Raw genomic sequence first — 22,534 nt, 5'->3', positions numbered from 1 at the left:
AATCTATCCATGGAGTCATGCTAGCCTCTGTTTTGAATGACTTGGCCTCTTAGTCGTTGCAGTCCAAAACTAGTTACATAATTATTCAGGCCCAACTCTGCACATTACTGTCATTATTTCCTAAATGAATAAAATTCACTTCTCCTGAATTTAATGACGACAATGTCATCATAAATGAAAGATAATTAGTACATGGACATTACTATTCTCAGATTGTGTAGAAGTGGGAAACCATTGCAGTGACAGAAAACAGGCTGTTTTTCCTTCAATTCTGTCTGGTTCTGTGTATACAGCTGTGTTTGTTTAAATTTTAAAGCTTTTCCCCACATATCAGCTGACACCTGCACACTCTACAGCCTTCCCCTCCCCAACATGCCCTTAACACAGTGAAAATAAACTGTTTAAGAAGCCTCATTCAAAGAAGCAGAGGCTGGTATTGCAATTGCTGTAGACTGAAAAGACCTGTTGACAGAATAATATATTCATCCATTGTGGCATGTCTTTTAAACCCCTAATAGTTGTATTGAGTCCAGCGCACACATTGAAGTGGTCCAGTTCTAAAGAATTTAAAATACAGGTTCTTGTTAACATCTCAGCCTCCCAATAGGATCATTTTGTTCTTGCTGTCGCCCTGATTAGAAGTTACAAACATTCCTATGATCTCCTGTGATCTTTTGATTGATAACTTCTTCTAGCTCAACTGAAAATAATTTGTTACAGATAACTGTCTATTTGTTAAATAAACCATCCACTAAATCCACGGTAGTCCATTTTGTATGAAAGCCAGTTAAATCATTAATGCTAAAATATTTAATTGCTTAAAACAAGTGGAAAGTCAGTGGCATTTTGATTGAATATCAGTTTAATTAAAAAAAAAAAGTTCACAGTGCCTCACGACACATTGTTTTCCAATCCAATTCACTACTGTATATATATCCCTTAAGAACATAAAAACATAAGAACAAAAGAAAGTTTACAAACGAGAGGAGTCCATTCGGCCCATCTTGCTTGTTTGGTTGTTAGTAGCTTATTGATCCCAGAATCTCATCAAGCAGCTTCTTGAATGATCCCAGGGTGTCAGCTTCAACAACATTACTGGGGAGTTGGTTCCAGACCCTCACAATTCTCTGTGTAAAAAAGTGCCTCCTATTTTCTGTTTTGAATGCCCTTTTATCTAATCTCCATTTTTGACCCCTGGTCCTTGTTTCTTTTTTCAGATCGAAAAAGTCCCCTGGGTTGACATTGTCAAAACCTTTTAGAATTTTGAATGCTTGGATCAGATCACCACGTAGTCTTCTTTGTTCAAGGCTGAATAGATTCAATTTTTTTAGCCTGTCTGCATACGACGTGCCTTTTAAACCCAGGATAATTCTGGTCGCTCTTCTTTGCACTCTTTCTAGAGCAGCAATATCCTTTTTGTAACGAGATGACCAGAACTGAACACAATATTGTAGATAGGGTCTTAATAATGCATTGTAAAGTTTTAACATTACTTCCCTTGATTTAAGTTCAACACTTTTCACAATATATCTGAGCATCTTGTTGGCCTTTTTTTTTTACAGCTTCCCCACATTGTCTAGATGAAGACATTTCTGAGTCAACATAAACTCCTAGGTCTTTTCCATAGATTCCTTCTTCAATTTCAGTATCTCCCATATGATATTTATAATGCACATTTGTATTGCCTGCGTGCAGTACCTTACACTTTTCTCTATTAAATGTCATTTGCCATGTGTCTGCCCAGTTCTGAATGCTGTCTAGATCATTTTGAATGACCTTTGCTGCTGCAACAGGGTTTGCCACTCCTCTTATTTTTGTGTCGTCTGCAAATTTAACGAGTTTGCTTACTATACCAGAATCTAAATCATTAATGTAGATTAGGAATAGCAGAAGACCTAATACTGATCCCTGTGGTACACCACTGGTTACCTCGCTCCATTTTGAGGTTTCTCCTCTCATCAGTACTTTCTGTTTTCTACATGTTAACCACTCCCTAATCCATGTGCATGTATTTCCTTGAATCCCTACTGCATTCAGTTTGAGAATTAATCTTTTATGCGTGACTTTGTCAAAAGCTTTCTGGAAATCTAAATAAACCATGTTATATGCTTTGCAATTATCCATTGTTGATGTTGCATCCTCAAAGAAATCAAGCAGGTTAGTTAGACATGATCTCCCTTTCCTAAAACCATGCTGACTGTCTCCCAGGATATTGTTACCATATAGGTAATCTTCCATTTTGGATCTTATTATAGTTTCCATAAGTTTACATATAATAGAAGTCAGGCTTATTGGTCTGTAGTTACCTGGTTCGGTTTTGTCTCCCTTTTTGGGGATCCGTATTACTTTTGCAATTATCCTGTCTGTCGGTACAACCCCTGTGTCAAGAGACTGCTGCATGATCTTCGTTAGCGGTTTGTAAATAACTTCTTTCATTTCTTTGAGTACTACTGGGAGGATCTCATTCGGCCCAGGGGATTTGTTTATTTTAAGAGCTCCTAGTCCCTTTAACACTTCTGCCTCTGTTATTCTAAAGTTATTTAAAACTGGATAGGAACAGGTCTACATGTGGGGCATGTTGTCCGTGTCCTCCTTTGTAAAAACTTGTGAAAAGTAATCATGTAATATATTTGCTATTTTTTTTCTTCATCTATGATTTTGCGATTTGTGTCTCTTAGACATTTAACCTCCTCTTTGAATGTTCTCTTGCAGTTATAATATTGGAAAAACATTTTGGAATTGGTTTTAGCCCCCTTAGCAATATTGATTTCTATCTCTCTCTTGGCCTTTCTAACTTCCTTTTTGACTTGTGTTTGCAGTTCCAAGTACTCTTTCTGTGTACTTTGTTTTTGGTCCCTTTTAAACGCTCTGTAAAGTGCCTTTTTTCGCTGAATATTTTTTTTAAATTGATCTATTAAACCATTTTGGCCATTTTGTTTTATATTTAGATTTGTCTACTTTTGATATGTAATTGTTTTGCGCCTCTAGTACTATATTTTTAAAAAAAACAGCCATCCTTTTTCTGTGGATGTTTTCTCTATTTTACTCCAATCTACTTCTGTTAGTCTCTGTTTCATACCTTCATAGTTTGCTTTTCTAAAATTGTAAACCTTAGCTTTAGTCATTACTTTTGGGGTTTTAAAAATCACTTCAAATGAGACCATGTTGTGGTCTGAGTTTGCCAATGGTTCTGTCTTCGTTATTTGAAAAGACAAGGCATGTTATTTGAAAAATCAAGGCATGCCTCCCCTCTAGTCGGTGCCTTGACAAATTGCGTTAGGAAGCAGTCATTTGTCATTTCCACCATTTCAATTTTGTCCGTCGTGCTCCCCACCGGGTTCCCCCATTTTATATGGGGGAAGTTGAAATCCCCCATTAGTATGGCTTCTCCTTTTCAGCACCCTAACTATCTTCTGAGAAATGCATCTCAAGCAGTTCTCGACAAAATGTGCTGAATGTGCTGTGCTCAGAACACACCTCTGTTTTAGTTATTCTGTCTTCGTTATTTGAAAAGACTAAATCAAGGCACACCTCCCCTCTAGTCGGTGCCTTGATAACTATTTTTCAATTTTCTTTTCAACTACAGGTACTGCATATCTTATTATTATTATTTGTTTATTTAGCAGACGCCTTTATCCAAGGCGACTTACAGAGACTAGGGTGATTGAACTATGCATCAGCTGCAGAGTCACTTACAACTACGTCTCACCCCAAAGACGGAGCAAGGAGATTAAGTGACTTGCTCAGGGTCACACAATGAGTCAGTGGCTGAGATGGGATTTGAACCGGGGACCTCCTGGTTACAAGCCCTTTTGTATAACTTCAGACTAGTAATCAACCTAGTACCATATTAAGGACTAAAGGACTAAAGATTGTTGCAATTGACCAATTGTGACTCTAAAAAGAGGTGAACACCATTACTAAATCATGTATGCATACCCCTGGGCATAATGAAAGCTAAGTGGTCTCGCAAACTTCATACAGAGGAATTTCTGTCAAAGGAAGAAATATTGAATAATGAAATAACTGAAGTCTTGGGTTGAAAATAACACAAGAGAGAAGTAGATGTAAGCTGATGCTTGTTGAATGTTCAAACTGTCTGCCACTTTGATGTATTTAGCTCGATTATATTAGTATTCTAAGGTGTCAGTTGTTGCATGTAGTCATTATTTTGGCAGAAGGTGTATGACGTGAATTTGGGAATGTCATGGTGTCAAGAATTCTATTTGCAAGTGAAAAGAAACTATGCAATGGCCTAAAGGAAATATAAAAGTGTAGCTTGGGAGAGAGATGTTTAAGGGATCCTTATTATTATTATTATTATTATTATTTATTTCTTAGCAGACGCCCTTATCCAGGGCGACTTACAGTCGTAAACAAAAATACATTTCAAGAATCACAGTACAAGTATTAATACAATTAAGAGCAAGATAAAATACAATGACTTCGGTTCTAGAAAGTACAAGTATGACAAAATACGATTCAATAACGGAGCAGATAACAGTGTCAGTGATAGTTACATCAGGATATAATTAGATACAAAATACTAGGGTGACTCTGAGGTTCTTAGCTGAGGAGGAGGGAGAGAGTGTGGTAGATTCCATAGGAATGGAGATAGAGAGATCAGAGGAGGGGGAGGAGGAGAAAAATAAAGGACCCCGAGTAGTGTATTTATTTTGAAGCAACATTAAAACCTGGTAACTGTGCTACTGGTTAGAGGTAAAGGCAGAGGCTTTTCTGCTTCATACACTTAAATTCAGTTTAGCACTGCCAACAAAAGGCCGTCCCTCAAAACTCTGCGCTCAAACAAGAAGGAGACTTGTGTGAGAGAAGCCACAGAGAGGCCAACAATCACTTTGAAGGAGCTACAGAGTTCAGTGGCTGGGAGTGGAGTAATGCTGCACCAGTCAACCATATCTAGAGCTCTGCATAACACTGGCCTGTATGGGAGGGTGGCAAGAAAGAAGCCGTTACTCAAAAAGTACCATCTGAAAGCACGTCTGGAGTTTGCCAGAAAGCATGAGAGTGACCCAGCTGCGATGTGGGAAAAGGTTTTGTGGTCAGATGAGACCAAGATAGAGCTTTTTGGCCAAAACTCAAAGCGCTATGTGTGACGCAAACCTAACACTGCCCATGCCTCAAGACACACCATCCCTACAGTGAAGTATGGTGGTGGCAGCGTCATGCTGTGGGGATGCTTCTCATCAGCAGGGACTGGGCATCTTGTTAAAATTGAAGGAAGAATGGATGGAGCAAAATACAGGGAAATACTGCAAGAGAACCTGCTTCAGTCTGCTAAAAAACTAAAGCTTAGGAGGAAATTCACCTTTCAGCAGGACAATGATCCCAAGCACAAGGCCAAAGCAACATTGGAGTGGCTCAAGAACAAAAAGGTGAATGTCCTACAGTGGCCCAGTCAAAGTCCTGATCTCAATCCCATTGAGAATCTGTGGCACTATTTGAAAATTGTGGTCCACAAGCGTCGTCCAACCAACCTGAACAACCTGGAGCCAATCTGCCAAGAAGAATGGGCCAAAATCACTCCGACACTGTGTGCAAAGCTGGTACATACTTACCCCAAAAGACTTAAAGCTGTTATTGCAGCGAAAGGTGGCTCTACCAAATATTAATGTGTGGGGGTTGAATACTTATGCAAGCAAGATATTTCAGTTTTTTAAAAACTTCGTACTCACAAGGGTGAGGGTGGAAACAGAGCACACCGACTTCTGCTTCCTTCTCCACAGCAGTCATGAGCAGACTGACTGCCTCTCTTAAATACCCTGCACCTGGTTCTAATTTACAATTACCAGCAGGTGCAGGGGATAATTAGCAATCAAATAATTAACAACTAAAAATTAAACAATTAAACAATAGACAATTAAACTAAACAAACGTTCCTACGCACACGTTTTCTGCAGGGAGGATTTAACCCCCTCCCTGCTGTCTTACATCCCCCCCTTGTCTTTTCAAGACACTGGCCATTTGACGACCACCTTCCTCCACCCTTAAAAGACCACCCACCCTCAAGTCCGATTTTTCTAATCTTCGCCCTCTTCCACGGGCGGGCTTGAGGGTGGGTCGGTCCCTCCGGCGCTACCAGGGAGGGACCACGACCCAGCGACACGGGACCCCATCGGGATGACAGGGCCGACTGCAGCGACGGCCGGGACACTGGAGACTGCAGCAGTGGGCAGAAGTCTTCACCTGGGGACTGGCGTAGCGATGTCTGATCACCCAAGGGAAGCAAAGCAGCTAACAGGGGGAGCACTAGCGACGTCTGGCAGCAGCCCAGCAACGTCTGGATGATCGGGGAGAGAGGAGTGGGGAACCAGGTGTAGAGCTGTAGCCGATGGTGTAAGCTCCTGGGTTCCAGGTCTAGCGTCGGGACGTCTAGGCAGAGCGGCAGGGTGTCCAGGAGCAAAGGATAAGGGACCGTACCCGGCAGCACCGGACTGGTTTCCAGGGGTGGTGGTTGGGGCTGTGGTGGAGGTAACTTCCTCACCTCCTCTGGCTCTCGGGACGGCAGCTCTACCCCTCTGGCTCCTGGGACGGCAGCTCCACCCCCTCTGGCTCTCGGGACGGCAGCTCCACCCCCTCTGGCTCTCGGGACGGCAGCTCCACCCCCTCTGGCTCCCAGGACAGCAGCTCCAACCTCTCTGGCTCAGGAGACAGTGCTGCTTCTCCCGCCTGCTCCCACTTTTGGAGGAGCAGCTCCAGTTGGGTCGGCTCCCGCTCCTGTCTCTTCAACGGGGCCAACCCCAGCTCTCTCTCCCATCTCTCCATCTGCTCTTTCTGAGCAACGGTATTCCTATTGATCTTATCAATCAATTCTTTAAAATCAATTTTTTCTGGGTTATAGGGTCGCCCACACACGCTGCCACCAAATGTAAACGGGCCGTCACTCACTATCGTTCATTGCCCCTTTTAAAAACACTGACCCAGACACAGGAATTGATTTTCAAGTGCGATTGCGCTAAATTTTAATAAACAAATACCAAAACAAACAAAAAACAAACAAACAAACACCTAACTCCTTTGGAGCACTAACTAAACTGTATGCAGGTCCCTGACTATCCCGCAGGACGGCTAAGCCGTTTACCTGTCATAAACCATAAACAGAATACACACTACCAACTTCGTACTCACAAGGGTGACTGCCTGGAAACAGAGCACACCGACTTCTTCCTTCTCCACAGCAGTCATGAGCAGACTAACTGCCTCTCTTAAATACCCTGCACCTGGTTCTAATTTACAATTACCACCAGGTGCAGGGGATAATTAACAATCAAATAATTAACTAAAAATTAAACAATTAAACAATAGACAATTAAACTAAACAAACAAAGTTTTTTAAGGGAATAAATATCTACATAGAAGGACCAGAAACTACATTTCCCAATGACCACCATGAAACCAGGCAGTGCATAACGGGGAAAGTCGGTGATTTAAAAGGCTGCTAGGTAGTAGAGGAGGGGGACAGGTGGAACAACTGATAATACGATGGGTGGAATTAAAGGAGCAGACGAGAATGGGACGCTGCACTCGGCTCGAGTCTGCTATATTAAAGAGTGGTGAGCAGTAAGGATTACAAGCAAAATATCAAACGAGAACGGGACGCTGCACTCGGCTCGAGTCTGCTATATTAAAGAGTGGTGAGCAGTAAGGATTACAAGCAAAATATCAAACGAGAACGGGACGCTGCACTCGGCTCGAGTCTGCTATATTAAAGAGTGGTGAGCAGTAAGGATTACAAGCAAAATATCAAACGAGAACGGGACGCTGCACTCGGCTCGAGTTTACAACCTGACAAAGTGGTGAGCAATAAGGATTACAAACCAAATATCAAACAAGACCAGGATGCTGCACTCAGTTTGAGTTTACAACCTGACAAAGAGGTGACCGTAAGGAGCACATATTCAATACCAGACGAAAGCGAGATGCTGCACTCAGCTCACATCTGCTACAAAGCACGGAGGATTACAAATACCACCCGACAGAGGACCAACGCGGTGGAACAACACATACAACACGGATCCGGTCACAGTGAGTATGGCGTGTCGTGTTTTGTTCCTGGATGTGTTGTGGTACGGGACTGGTGTTTGTTTTTAAGAAACCCTGGCTGAAGCCAACGGGGTAGTGGAACAGTAACTAAAAGCTCACATCATGTGGGGCACTTTAAGTGGGGCTATCCACAATGGGATTTATATCCATAGAGAGAGGAACCCTGTAAGAAAAGACTAGAAAAATATAGAATTATGAACAGAACGGGACCTCGGGTTGTCGAGGATTTGTGGCACACTCTACAACCCGGTTTCTCAGAGACGTCGGATTCAGTGGCCAAGAGTTGCGTCGCACAGTGAAGAACTTATCTGAAGCAGCAGAGGGGAGCAGCAACTGGCTGTGGTTGAGACGGAAAGATTCTGGCTGGGGATCTCAAGCACAATAGAAAGAAAGAAACGCTGATGTACGGGTAAGTAAGCTGGGCTGATTTGAGTGGGGGACGGAGGAGGGTGATGCTGGGACGCCAGAATCATCATTGAGCCCTCTTGAGGTGTCATGGGCTAGTAGACGAAACACAGAGTATGGAAGGTGCCCACTTGAAGACCCCAGAGATGTACCCTACTTAACTCAATCCAGATGGTTGTCATGCTGATGCACTGGGGAGACTGCACTGTGGTTGATCCCTGGAGCCAGCATCGCAGCCGTTGTGTGTGCTGATGCGCTAGGGAGGAAATAAGCTGATCCCTGGAGCCAGCATTACACTTCAGCCATCAACACCAGACAGAAGGATATCTACATCATCATATGGAAGGAAGCGCAAATGAATGGAGACACAGATGGATCACATTAGTTTACTGTAAAGCTATGTCTTAGTTGGTGCTTATCTTGGCGAGAGCCGACTTCAAATTAGCATGAAGTTTTAACTCTCGTGTAATGGAAATCAAATAATTATATATAACACTCCCTTTTAACCACCCGGTTACACAAACAACAAAATGAAAGAAGATTGGATGTCAATGAGTGTATGAGCTGCTTTTTCACATAATAGATCTCTTGTGTTATCAAAAGATTATGATACACAAACACAACCCTAGATTGGAAGGGGCCCCTTTTGCCCTGTGGATAAAGCGGCACAGATCTCAGCTGACGACTTTGCCTCCTTCTTCTCCTCCAAAATCACTGGCATCTGCAAACTCTTCAATACCTCGCCTCCTTCCCCACCACCCCCTGTCCTCTGCTCACTCACTCCCTATCACCCTCTGCAACCCCTACTAATCACCCTCCTTCTTCTCCTTCTCACCCCTCTTGGACTCTGACCTTAGTTCCCTGCTCCAGAGCCATAAACCCAATATGTGTGCTCTGCACCCCCTCGCCACTCGCCTTTTCCAGGCTGCTGCCCCTGTGTTACTCCCTTTCATTTCCTCTCTTGTCAACACCTCTCTACTCTCTGGCTGTTTCCCCTCTGCCTTCAAACAGGCCTGCAACCCTCCCTTGATCCCTCATCCCTCTAGAACTACCATCCAGTCTCCCTTCTCCCTTTCCTCCACTGAAACTGCTCTTCGTTCTGTCACTAACTCTCTACTCTCTGCCCGTGCCTCCTCCCTTTCCTCTGTCCTAATTCTCCTCGACCTCTCTTCTGCCTTTGACACAGTTAACCACTCTATTCTCCTGTCCTCCCTCGCACTTCTCTTGCCTGGTTCTCCTCCTACCTCTCCGATTGCACGTACTGGGTGTCAACATTTCTATTTTAATGTAATTATTCAATTATATACATGTCAAATCTAAAACAAGCTTTATAACTTCAGTAATTATAGCATTTTTGTTTGTGTCCCTCCTTTTTGGCACAATTTTCCAATAAGGACCTAGGGCAGTGGTGTGCCGTCAGGACCTTCAAGGTATTCTCTGCTGACCAGACAGTGCCAAGTAAACCGTCAGTCAAATGACATTATGTTGCCTCACTCACTTGCGTACAGTGTGCTTGCTTATACTATGAAACATACTACTCTAATTATTATTTGTTAATTTGTCTGACGCCTTTATCCAAGATGACTTACAGGGTTTACTAGAGGTTTTTTAAGAGTCTAGGGGTTTTCTGAAGGGGATGTGATCAGCCACTAAGAGATCTGCATTTCCCCCCGCGTCAACGACCAAACGCTAGAAAAAAAAAACAGTTGAGGGTATTCTCCGTTTCAGTTGAAGGTCTTGAGTGAGTTTAACCAAAAGGCGAGTCGAAGAATGTCCCTTTTTTTAGACAGGCGACCAATCAGGAGTGAGCAGAGGCGGGTCATAAAACTCCCAGGGTATTCTCTGCCTCACTTGAATGCTCTGATATATATATATATATATATATATATATATATATATATATATATATATATATATATTGTGATAAAAACTGCACCACTCATGTGTGTTGCCCCTTTAAAAACACTGACCCAGAACACCAGAAATGGATTTTAAAAGCGCGGTTGCGCTATTTTTAATGAACAACACAAAAACAAAATAAACAAAACAAACACCTAGCTCTTTTATGAGCACTAACTAAACATAACATGAACCTAAACTAAAAAAACAGGACAGCTAAGCTGTTTACCTGTAGCAAAATAAACAAAACAACACAACGAAATATATCTCCTTTATTTCTGTTAAGCTAGATCTGTCTAGGGAAGCATCCAGAACCACATTGAAAACCCCTCCAATCACCAAAGAATGACCAGACAGAGAGAGTAACAAATTAGTGATAGAGGAGAAAAAGGATGATTCAAAATTATTAGGAGCATAAACAGAAACAAATGTTATTTTCTTTTTCTTCTTATTTCCATTAATTGTAGTTAAAACATATGTCATTCTGCCTGTGTGATCCTCCCCAGTTCCCTCTATGGAAAGTTTAACACTACACCTGAACAGTATTAGAACCCCTTTGGATTTACTGCTAGCACAAGATGCAGCTACAGGAGAGTAGTACTTGTTTTGAAAATGATGTATATCTATTTTACGTAAATGAGTTTCTTGAAGGAGTGCAACATCAACCCTTTTCCAATGTAGAAAATCTAAACATTTTACAAGCTCATGAGGTAAGTTTAGGCCCCTCAGATTCCAGGAGACGATCGAGATGTCAGCCATTGCATAAACTAAAGAAGACACAATAGAAAAGGAGCAAAACAAATATATATATACCTAAATAACCTCCCGCTGCTGTATACGTAACCAAAACACAGTACCATTCGGGCAAATCAAGTCCTTGTTCATGCACAAAAACTACAGCGAAAAGAAAGAAAAAAAGGAGCATGATAATACAGCATCAGTAACTAAAACCATAGAAGAAAAAAAGGGGGGTTCATGGCACACAAAAATAAACATAATAAAAAATAAAATTATAATAAGGTATTTAGCCTTTAACATATACATATCAGCAGTTGGACATTGTACTTACTCGTTTCACAATATGCTTTGGTCTCTGCTCCATGCGTCCCCTCGGAGAAGGGCCTGCTGATTAGAGCAGTTGTCTGCGGCACCAGTTAAAAATTCTGCAAAAAAATTACAAAGTATAGCCTGTCCTCCAATGAGGAAAATCACACTTAATGGGTTAATGTGCAACTGAGAAAAGGTCTTGTACTAACAAAACTATTCCTTAAATCTAGATAGTATAGCAGACATGTATAGCAAAACCTCAGTTACAAACACCAAACTTACAAACTGACCGGTGAACCAAACAAGCCACCAAAGTATGCAATCACTCAGCCTTGCTTACAATGCAGCCGGATAGGCACTCCTCGTGGAGAAGGTAAAATTGCTGTACAAAAAATGTATCCAGACAAAGGTGAGGAATATTTTATAGCAAATATGTGCAATTTTACTAGGAACAGTTTAGTTTTAAATGAAGATCACTTTTTTAAGCCAAAGGACACTGAATGACTGAGCAAGCTGCATGAATTAATTTTGTTTCAAATAAAATAAAAACAAGCACTACATTAAGCCATGTTTTCCTGGATGTTTAAATCTGTGTTTTGGTAAGTTAAATGTTGCCTTTTTTAGTAGTTTTAAAGCCTTTTAAGCCATAGCAATACAAGCATTGCATTACTGCACTGTACAGATGTACACATTTATTAAAACCATTGGAAACTCATTTTGAGTTGCAGACATTTCAGGCTTACCAACCGCCTCCCTTTCCAAGGGGTTCAGAACTATCAAGTTCTACTACAGTTTCTTTTTAAAGCATGATGGCAGGTACTGCAGTTTCTTTTTAAAGCATGATGTCAGGTACTGCAGTTTCTTTTTAAAGCATGATGGCAGGTACTGCAGTTTCTTTTTAAAGCATGATGGCAGGTACTGCAGTTTCTTTTAAAGCATGATGTCAGGTACTGCAGTTTCTTTTTAAAGCATGATGGCAGGTACTGCAGTTTCTTTTTAAAGCATGATGGCAGGTACTGCAGTTTCTTTTTAAAGCATGATGGCAGGTACTGCAGTTTCTTTTTAAAGCATGATGGCAGGTACTGCAGTTTCTTTTTAAAGCATGATGGCAAGTACTGCACTAAGGGGTTCATTTGATCAACATGCAGCACTGGTGAGTCCCCCAGGATTGCATCAACCACCAGTTCTAGGTTATCACGGGATTACCTCAAACATACCCTAAGTGTATGAAATGCACAACTGGTAAGATGTGTTAGTTGTTTTGATAGCTACAGCTACTTTACTACTTATGTTAATTTACAACACTTTAATTAAGAAGGAAAGAAAGTAAGAGTTTTTAAAATTATTATTATTTTATGGTGAAGCTTTAATTAATGGTTGAATTTTGCAAGGATGTGAAAAGTTCTTGCTCACTCACACCCAATGGTTTCTTTCTAATAAATAAACGACGACCCTAATTAGATTGTATTTTATTTCACATAAGCCTCAAGTTAAAACCAAACAAAACAAACAAACAAACAAACAAAAACTTTTAGTTTCTTATACCAAACCCGCCTCTGTCCTTTGTGCCCTGAAATGGAGGTAGAAGGCAAGAATATTTCCTGCTGGAGTTAACAATACTTTGAGACTGTTTAAGCCCTGATCTGCTGCAGATATTGTACTGTCTTTCAAAGCAAACCCCTTGAGTTAACGCGGGGCAGGGTGCGCACTCCTGTTTCCAGAGACGCTGTCCAAGGTTCTGATATCCAGCCCGGTGTAGGACGCCCAAAACACTACACAGTATAACACACTCTAGAGTTTTTTTTTAATGTAAGTTGATAACACTCTAGAGTGTAATGAGGGTACGTTCAAAACACTCTGCTACGCTTTTAATTCACGTTCAAAACACCCTCTTTCAAGACCAAAACACTATAGCTACGTATGCCAAAAACACTCCCCTGTAACACAATCAAATCAGTAAACAATGTAATACTAATAGTACATATACCATATTTTCAAATCACTGCTTAAATAAATAAACCAACTACATTTAATACATTTAGCCTGTTAGTTTTATTTCGTCAATGTGTTTTGTTGTTAGTAACCTATATATATATTTTCTTCTAAACATGCGTTAAACGTGTGTGTAATAATAGTGCTAATTAAATGTGTCTAAACGAGACTAAATTTTATTATTATTATTATTTATTTCTTAGCAGACGCCCTTATCCAGGGCGACTTACAATCGTAAGCAAATACATTTCAAGTGTTACAATACAAGTAATACAATAAGAGCAAGAAATACAATAACTGAATATGAATGTCATTCTGTATTTTTTTCATTAAAAAATTATATACATAAAAAATATTCAAAACATGTTGTATAGCGAAAAACATTGTAATCCCTCGAGAATGACTGTTGTTTTGGAAGCAAAATAACTTAAAACAGTATGCTAGAAATAAGGTCAACCGTTAAGCATAGATTCCAATTTACTGTGTGCGTGAGTGTCTGCGCGCGTGTGTGTTTCTGGATGCAGTACTGTGTGTTTTTTTTTTAAATGTGTATATAGTTAATTTGGGTAATTTTTATTTTTTTGTTTGCTTTGTATTTCAACTCTGTATTTTTGATATGCAATACGTTTGTACAGTTACAGTTTCTATTGGTAAATTGCTATGTTGGTTAATTCGGTTAGGGGAAACGTTAAAAAACGTTTGGTGAAATACAAATGTAATAACATAACTGTAAAAATGTACGTAAATGCTTTGAACGTAATGTACTGTAAAGTGTTGTGCGCCTAAGAGTGCTTTTAAAGTAATAAATGCTTTGAACGTAATGCATAGAGTATTTTGAGCGTGAGTGTTTTGAAAATACTGTAGCGAATGCATTTAGTCTGCTGAATGCGCACCGGTGTGTAATTTGTGTTGATTGATTTATTGGGGAGGGTGTATTGCATGGGAGAGAAAGAAAGCCAGAACAATGGCGATCGCTTGTTTTGAATGAGAGTTGAGAACAGAGGGGACTGGAGAAGACCGTGAGACGAGTGCCAGTTGCAGAGCTGCTGAGAAAGCCGAATGTGGAATACTAGCTTGGACGGTATGTAGACTCGAGGATTAAACTTGACCCCAGCTCCCGTCCCCTTCTCCTTTCTCGACCTCCCCTCCCTCTTTTAGTTTTATTAGATTATAACTGATAGATTGGTCGAATCTGTGTGTATTTATAAGGGTCTTTGTTGTTTTAATCGTTGCTTTTTATTCTGTATTCTGCACATTTTTAAATATAGTGCTACTGCGCTTTGAAATTCAAAGCTCAATCGTGAGAGTACCTGAATACTGGTGGGGTCGACCTGACTGGATAGTTGGAGTGGTGTGTGTTTTCATTTATTTTATTGCACTTGTTTGATTTTGTTGGAAACACTTTGTACACGTTATTATTTTACTTGTGTTTTTGGTTATTTTGTATTTGATTTATTTTGGTGCTTTTTTCGGGCCAGCGTCCCTACATTTATTAAGACACTATACATTTATTCAGCATAACTACAGCTAAATTAACTTGTGTGCGTATATGCTCTTTTTCTCCTTTTGTATAATAAAACCCCTGTTTGACTTTGAAACTCCTTTGTTTTGGCTTTGTCTTGTTTTGTGTGTCCTCATCTAAGGTCTATATTTGTATCAGACCTTCCCGGTTAGTTTAATGGTGGTGGCAGCAACACGCTGCTGTAATTCTAATACAGTTTTGCACCCACCTTAATAATTTAATTTAATAAAGGGCGGGCGGTTACAGTACGTAGGGGAGTGTTGTGAACGTGACCTGAGTGTTTTGAAAGTGACTAGTGGAGTGTTTTGAACATACGTTGAAAACACTCCCAAGTGTTTTTTTTTGTTTGAGTTTTTTTAGTTTTTTTTGCGTGAGCGTTTTGAGCGTATTACACCTGTGCTCACTTGCACCAGTTGTGCGTACTTCCGTTTAGCTTACAACAAAGTTCTGAAAGAGATAAGAATTCCACAATGTACATGCACCTTGATAAATCCAGTTGACAATCTACTATAGAAACATGTAACTATCTATAGAAACACGTGCCACACGCGCGCGCGCACACACACACACACACACAGAAACATGACAACAACCATAGTTGTCCTGTAGTAATTTATAATAAACATTTTGAGGGTTTTCTTTTAGGGTATCAGACCTCACTGTTCTAGTTAAATAATGGGTTCAGCTTTATCGGCTTCGGTGCAAGGCGCACTGAAATATTTTATAAAAAAGAGAATCCCTTATTTTAATTTAGTTTTATTCTGCTTTCGTAGGCAGTGTTTGCAGATCAAATACATACTCCCCGATGCTTCAGGTATAAGTTAACACGTGTGTCAGCAAGAGAAGCAACCGCTAAAGGAATTGTGACCAAACTGGTCAGCTAACAGAATATTCATTCTGATTAGTGCGCATGCAATAACATACAAAGTAACTGAGAAATCGTATTTACTATCAAGTTGAGCATGATTGTGGGAATACATTGCAGTCGACTTCGTCTGCATTTGTTTAGATGGGCTGATCTAGTTAAACATTACAATACATTCATTTAAAAGTAGTGGTTATTGCAATGCATATGGATCCCGCTAATGTAGCTTATACATTGTTGATGGGAGCTTTAAGACAAAACCAGTGCTAACACAAATGTAGACATCAGCACTCAGTGACGCTACCCTTAGTACGAAATGAGAAGGAGGAGCTTACCGGTGGAGTTTTTTTTTTTTAAAAACAAGCTCCTCAATTCACGTTATTTCAGATGTATCTGGGACCTTCGTCTGTTAAACTCTATACCATTTAAATGTGCGTTGCAACTCGCATTTACAACCTTTGCTGGATATTAACTATAGCTGCTGGTGCTCACTTATCTGAAAGCGACTGGCTGTCCGACAGAAGGTATTTAAGATATGTGTTTTTATCAGCGAGCAGCTCAGTTATGTGAACCCATGGGTGCATTATTGATTTATCTGGAGACCGTTTGGTCTTGTACATAAAGGAATTCAGGCTGGAATGTTTGCTTTAACCGTTAAGGGTTTTTTGGTGCAGAATTTGAATTCCTGCTTTCTTCCTATAAACATTTCTCAGCATCGTGGACATTGTGATTAAACAGTAGACCTCAATTAATATATCATGCTATGAGGTAGGGGTGCAGAAAACTTTTAACTTATCTTTTTTTGTGCTTTTTAAAATTTATTTCACGTTTAAAATAAAAAAAGACCCAAAAGTAATATTACATGTGTGTTTTTTGCAGGGAACCGACATGAATAATGACTCCAGAGACATGGGATCTGGACATGAACCCACACGTAACCAAACTACTCCAGCGCCACGGCCAACAATGAACGAGACTTCTTCAGCGTTTCAAGGTCTACAACTCATCCAGCAAATCAAAGCTCTCCTCATTCCCCTGTACGCTGCTATTGTCATCATAGGAATAGTAGGCAACTGCCTTTTGGTATTCGTGATTGTCAGAATAAAGAAAATTCACAATGTAACCAATTTCCTAATAGGGAATCTAGCCGCTTCAGACGTCCTGATGTGTACGACTTGTATCCCTCTGAATTTGGCGTATGTGTATGAGCCGAGAGGGTGGCTCTTTGGCAATGCAATGTGTTACTTCGTTCTCTTCATGCAGCCGGTATCTGTCTACGTCTCTATTTTCACTCTAACAGTCATCGCAGTAGACCGCTACTTTGTGATCGTGCACCCGCTGCGCCCTAGAATCTCCCTGAAGTTAAGTGCCTATCTGATGCTATTAATTTGGATCGTCGCCTGCTGCTTGGCGGTCCCAGCCATGGCAAACACATACTATTTAGAACTGAAAGATCAAGGGATCACGATCTGTGAAGAGTTCTGGGAGAAAAAGGAAAACCAACGACAGGCATATGCCTTTTGCTTGTTGCTCCTAACCTATTTTTTGCCTCTGCTAGTGATACTAATATCTTACGTCCGAATATCCGTCAAGCTGAAGAACAGAGTCATGCCCGGGAGTGTAACGCAGACGCAGGCACACTGGGACAAGGCCAGAAAGAAAAGGACTTTTAGCCTCCTCGTGATAGTTGTCATCGTGTTCGGTATCTGCTGGCTGCCCTTGCACGTATTCAACCTCGTTAGGGACATTAACATTCGCATAATAAGCAAGTATTACTTTAACTTGATCCAGCTGTCCTGTCATTGGTTTGCCATGAGCTCGGTGTGCTACAACCCGTTCATATATGCATGGCTGCATGACAGTTTCAGGAAGGAACTAAAGAAGGTCTTCATTTGGAAAAGAAAGGTTGCTCCGTACGGACACAGCGTTACTGTGAGTGTGGTTTTGTAATAGGAAGAATACTTTGAAATGTATCAAAGATACATTATGCAACTATAATACAAAGATGTATTATAACATGTGGGCAATTTAAAATGGTATGTATACGAAGAGTTAAAAACAAACTGAAAATGTAAATCTTTATTTTATGGTAATTAAAACATTTCAATAATAAGATTGTCTATGTGATTCACTCATACCCAATGAACTTTTAATTATAAACACGTTCTATATAGCCAATATTAATTGTTGAGAATATATATGTGACCAACTTTACACACTCTTTTATTTAATTGTGTACTGTTTAATTCACAGCGATTGTATTAGTATACTTATGGAAAATATATATTGCGCTCTCCATTACATACCTTTTTGAAATACATAGAAAACAAAGTATAAAAGATAAAACCGATTAGCTCTAATCTTGGTTACCTTTAACCATAATTAGTATTAATCGGGGTCTTTAAACACAGCCCTTTATATTATGAGTAAATAATAACAAATAACATGCAGTGCTTTTAACACGGGGATTCTATTGATTCGGGATTCATAACAAGTTTCTATGTAATACAAACTGATATAAGAATGACAGTGATAATATAAAAATGCACCGACGTCAGCACGCTCAATAGCTCAAATACATAAGAAAATGTATAAGCATAGGAATATCACAGAAAGAAACATACTGTTAAATACACCCGTATTAAAAAAAATATCATTATCACCCCAAGTAATGCAGCCGATACGCATGCCAGCGTCAGTGACACACTGTTGCTGGTGGTGAAAAGCACTCAGTGCCTACTGGCGCTGGTGTATAAACCTGTAACATGTTAAACCAGCGCTCAGTGCTGCACCGCCGCGGACCAGCAGCCAATTGCAAGCTAGTAAGCCAATATAGAAAGTGTCACATGACAATTGTTCATGTGGTGTTTTAGATTGCTGAAATCATCTTCTTTATAAACTTTATTTTTATTTTTGATGGCGCACATTGTAAGTGATATTCTGGAAGACGAGACTCCCTTTTCAAAGCGTGTAGAAACAACCAATCAGCAGCGACAGTGCTTCCCGGCAGCTTTTGTTGAAATTCTCTTTTTATATTTATTTTCTGTTAACATTAGTTTATGGATAATCTTGTTTGCTTTTAAACCAATTAAATTGTTAATAAAAAATAACTATTCTATGACTATTCTATAGTCCATTCATTTTAATTCTGTACATGGTCTTGTTGTACTAGTGCTAAAATATACACTCCCTTTTTTCTTTCTATATTTACCCGAAACCTCGCTTAATATAATTTTAGGAAATGACATGTCAGCACTGTACTTGCATCCAGAGCGCGTCAACCAGAAACAAAACAGTATTCGGTTCAACAGAGACAGTTAGTAGCTTAAAAACACATAAGCGCAATGCTCCGTGTTTGTCTGTGTAGTTTGGAATTTGAATGTGTCGCCCCTGCTTGTTCTGCGACGCTCAGCCAATAGGCAGGGACGGGACGTTGAAAAGAATTGTGGGAAATGTGGGATCAGGCATAGAAGCAAAGGTATATTTCAAGGTCTTAAAACGACATTTCCCACAATTCTTTTCAATTGTATCTTTACAGTAAACTAATGTGATCCATAGGTGTCTCCATCCATTTGCGCTTCCTTCCATATGATGATGTAGATATCCTTCTGTCTGGTGTTGATGGATGAAGTGTAATGCTGGCTCCAGGGATCAGCTTATTTTGCCTCCCTAGTGCATCAGCACACACAACGGCTGCGATGCTGGCTCCGGGGATCAACCACAATGCGGTCTCCCCAGCGCATCAGCATGACAACCGTCTGGATTGAGCTAAGTAGGGTACATCTCTGGGGTCGTCAAGTGGGCACCTTCCATCCTCTGTGTTTCGTCGACTAGCCCATGACACCTCAAGAGGGCTCGACGGTAATTCTGGCATCCCAGAATCACCCCTCTCTGTGCGACGCAACTCTTTGCCACTGAATCCGACGTCTCTGAGAAACCGGGTTGTAGAGTGTGCCACAAATCCTCGACAACCCACCTCCAATGGGTAAACCCCGATTCTCCATCCTCGCTGTTCCGCTTCAGTGGCTAGTTGAGCATACCGCAGTTTCTTCCTCTCATACGCCTCATCTACAGCATCCTCCCATGGCACTGTTAACTCTACCAGGTGAACAAGGCGTGCTGATCCAGACCACAAGACAATATCTGGTCGAAGGTTAGTGGTGGCAATCTCAGGTGGAAAAATAAGCCATTGACCAACATCTGCCAGCATTTTCCAGTCTCTAGCAGCTTCCAGTTGTCCTGGGCGAGGATTGGTTTTAACACCTTTTCTTGGTGGTTGCTCTCCTGGGCGGAGGAATGTTGTCTTTTGTGTGTAATGTTTTGATGGAACAGGTGGCAACTTTCGGTCATGTTACGCTTGTCTTCCAATGCTAAGGCCAAACATTGCAGCAACTGGTCATGGCGCCAAGTAAACCGTCCTTGGCTAAGAGCCACCTTACATCCTGTCAAAATGTGCCTTAATGTTGCAGGTGATGAACACAAAGGACATGAGGGATCCTCTCCTACCCAGAGGTTTAGGGTCTGTGGTGATGGGAGAACATCATATGTTGACCTGATGAGGAAACTGATCCTGCTCTGTTCCATTGACCATAGGTCTTGCCAGCCAATCTTGCGTTGTTCCACACTCTCCCATCTCATCCATTCTCCCTGCTTGGCCTGGGAAATGGCCTTTATACACCTCATCCTCTCCTCCTGCTTTTGTACCTCGTTGACTACCAGCTTCCTCCGTTGAGCTGGGGCTGCCTTGTGCCATGTAGGAGGAGCTGAACTGAGACCAAGACCCCCTCTTCCATGCTGAACTTGCCCGATGATATCACCAATTCGAAGGGCAGCCTTTGCATCCTCCACAGCTTTCTTTACAACCCACTTTCTTCCAGTTTTCAGCACAGGTGCTGCCTCCCTTACGCATTTGTTGCATGACTCTACTAATGTAATTTCCAGTCTGACCTTGGCGCACTTAAACTCTTCGGTTAGAGCGGATGCTGGTAGCTGTAGTATTCCTTTACCATAAAGTCCCACTCTACTGAGGCAGCATGGAACTCCCAACCATTTCCTGATGTATGAACTGATTAAGGCTTCCAGCTTCTCTACTGTTGTCAAAGAAACCTCATACACAGTCAGTGGCCACAGCAACCTCGGCAGTAGACCAAACTGAAAGCACCAGAGTTTTAGTTTGCCTGGTAAAGCACTGCTGTCTATGCTCTTCAACCCTTCCACTGCTTGTTGTCTAACTTCTCCCACAGGAACTGTGTCCTTTAGATCCCAGTCGTACCATCTCCCAAGACTCTTCACTGGCTTCTCAGACACTGTTGGTATTGCCTCACCATTAATGTAGAACATTTTATCTACTACTTTACCTTTAATTATAGAGAGTCTCCTTGATTTAGTGGGCTTGAATTGCATTCGTGCCCATTCAATGTTATTGGTTAATTTGCCCAATAATCGATTAGTGCAGGCTACTGTTGTAGTCATGGTTGTCATGTCATCCATGTATGCTCGAATTGGTGGTAGTCGCATTCCAGAAGCCAAGCGCTCTCCTTCCACTACCCATTTTGATGCCCTAATGATTACTTCCATTGCCATGGTAAAAGCCAGTGGAGAAATGGTGCATCCTGCCATTATTCCAACTTCTAGGCATTGCCATGTAGTGCTGAATTCTGAAGTTGAAAAACGACATTGCAAATCTCAAAAGTAGGCTTTCACTAAATTTGTTATTGTCATTGGTACACTGAAAAGATTAAATGCTGCCCAAAGAAGTTCATGTGGCACTGAACCATATGCATTAGCTAAATCCAGGAATGTCACATGGAGCTCCTTCCTCTCCCTTTTAGCTGATTGAATTTGTTGCCAGATCACATTGATGTGTTCTAAGCATCCTGGGAAACCTGGAATGCCCGCTTTTTGTATTGAAGTGTCAATGAAGCAGTTCTTTAATAGGTAAGTTGACAATCTCTGAGCAATAATGCTGAAGAAAATCTTACCTTCTACGTTTAATAGGGAAATAGGGCGAAACTGACTGATGCTTGTAGAATCTTTTTCTTTAGGTATAAAGACTCCACCTGCTCGGCGTCATGCTCTTGGTACAACCTGTTTTTCCCATGCCACTTTCATCAATTTCCACAGGATTTGTAGAACTCCTGAAGCACTCTTGTACACTCTGTATGGAATTCCATTAGGCCATGGTGATGATGAAGCCCTTGCTTTTTTCACAGCTTGCTCTACTTCTTTCCACTTAGGTGCACAGTCCTCCATTTGGTATTCTGGTGGATTGATAGGCGAGATGTCTGAAGGAATTGACATAGGCTCCTGCCTTTTTGAATCTGTATGGGTTTCCTCCAAATATCTCTCCAGCTCAAACTTAGATGCTTTTAGTGTGCCATTCTTCTTACTGGTGAATAACTTCTTTACTTTTCTTTATTATTGAAATGGTAGAATTCCTTGCAGTCAACGAATTGCCATTCAGAGCCAGTAGTGACTCGCTCGATAATGCGGTAGAAGGGTCCAGTGGACTGTTCTTGTCTTTATTTGAATATACATTGAGGAAAGATTCTGAGCTTGCAAAAGTCTACAAAACAATACCTGGTAATGCTAATACACCTGCCATGACATTCAGAATGAAATAAATGAAATATTGAGCGAAATAGTAAAAGAATAAATAGTTTGTGAGATACTGTGAAGGTAGATGGAACAAGAGACCCAACAGGGTGTGAGAATATCACAATTTTAATTCACTTTCTGGCAGA

General features: G+C 40.9%; 1 protein-coding gene across 2 annotated transcripts; it reads left to right on the top strand.

Annotated features, from left to right (window-relative positions):
• Positions 1–11,937: 11,937 nt before the first annotated feature.
• Positions 11,938–17,949, top strand: LOC117416007 (prolactin-releasing peptide receptor-like). Of its 2 annotated transcripts, none has more exons than XM_059026581.1 (2): positions 11,938–14,485; positions 16,671–17,949. In XM_059026581.1, exon 2 carries the CDS (start codon positions 16,680–16,682, stop codon positions 17,739–17,741), a length of 1,062 nt encoding a protein of 353 aa, XP_058882564.1. In that variant the 5' UTR covers positions 11,938–14,485; positions 16,671–16,679; the 3' UTR covers positions 17,742–17,949. The 2 variants fall into 2 exon arrangements, with proteins under 2 accessions (XP_058882564.1, XP_058882565.1); XM_059026582.1 differs by lacking the exon at positions 11,938–14,485 and adding an exon at positions 16,191–16,315.
• Positions 17,950–22,534: the final 4,585 nt, after the last annotated feature.

Source organism: Acipenser ruthenus, chromosome 7 (genome assembly GCF_902713425.1).
Source record: "Acipenser ruthenus chromosome 7, fAciRut3.2 maternal haplotype, whole genome shotgun sequence".
Taxonomy (NCBI): Eukaryota; Metazoa; Chordata; class Actinopteri; order Acipenseriformes; family Acipenseridae; genus Acipenser; species Acipenser ruthenus.
This window is presented reverse-complemented; position numbering and strand designations above follow the sequence as displayed.

Coding starts and splice junctions, on each gene's coding strand:
- LOC117416007 (XM_059026581.1), top strand. CDS start 16,680: ATGAATAATGACTCCAGAGACATGGGATCTGGACATGAACCCACACGT.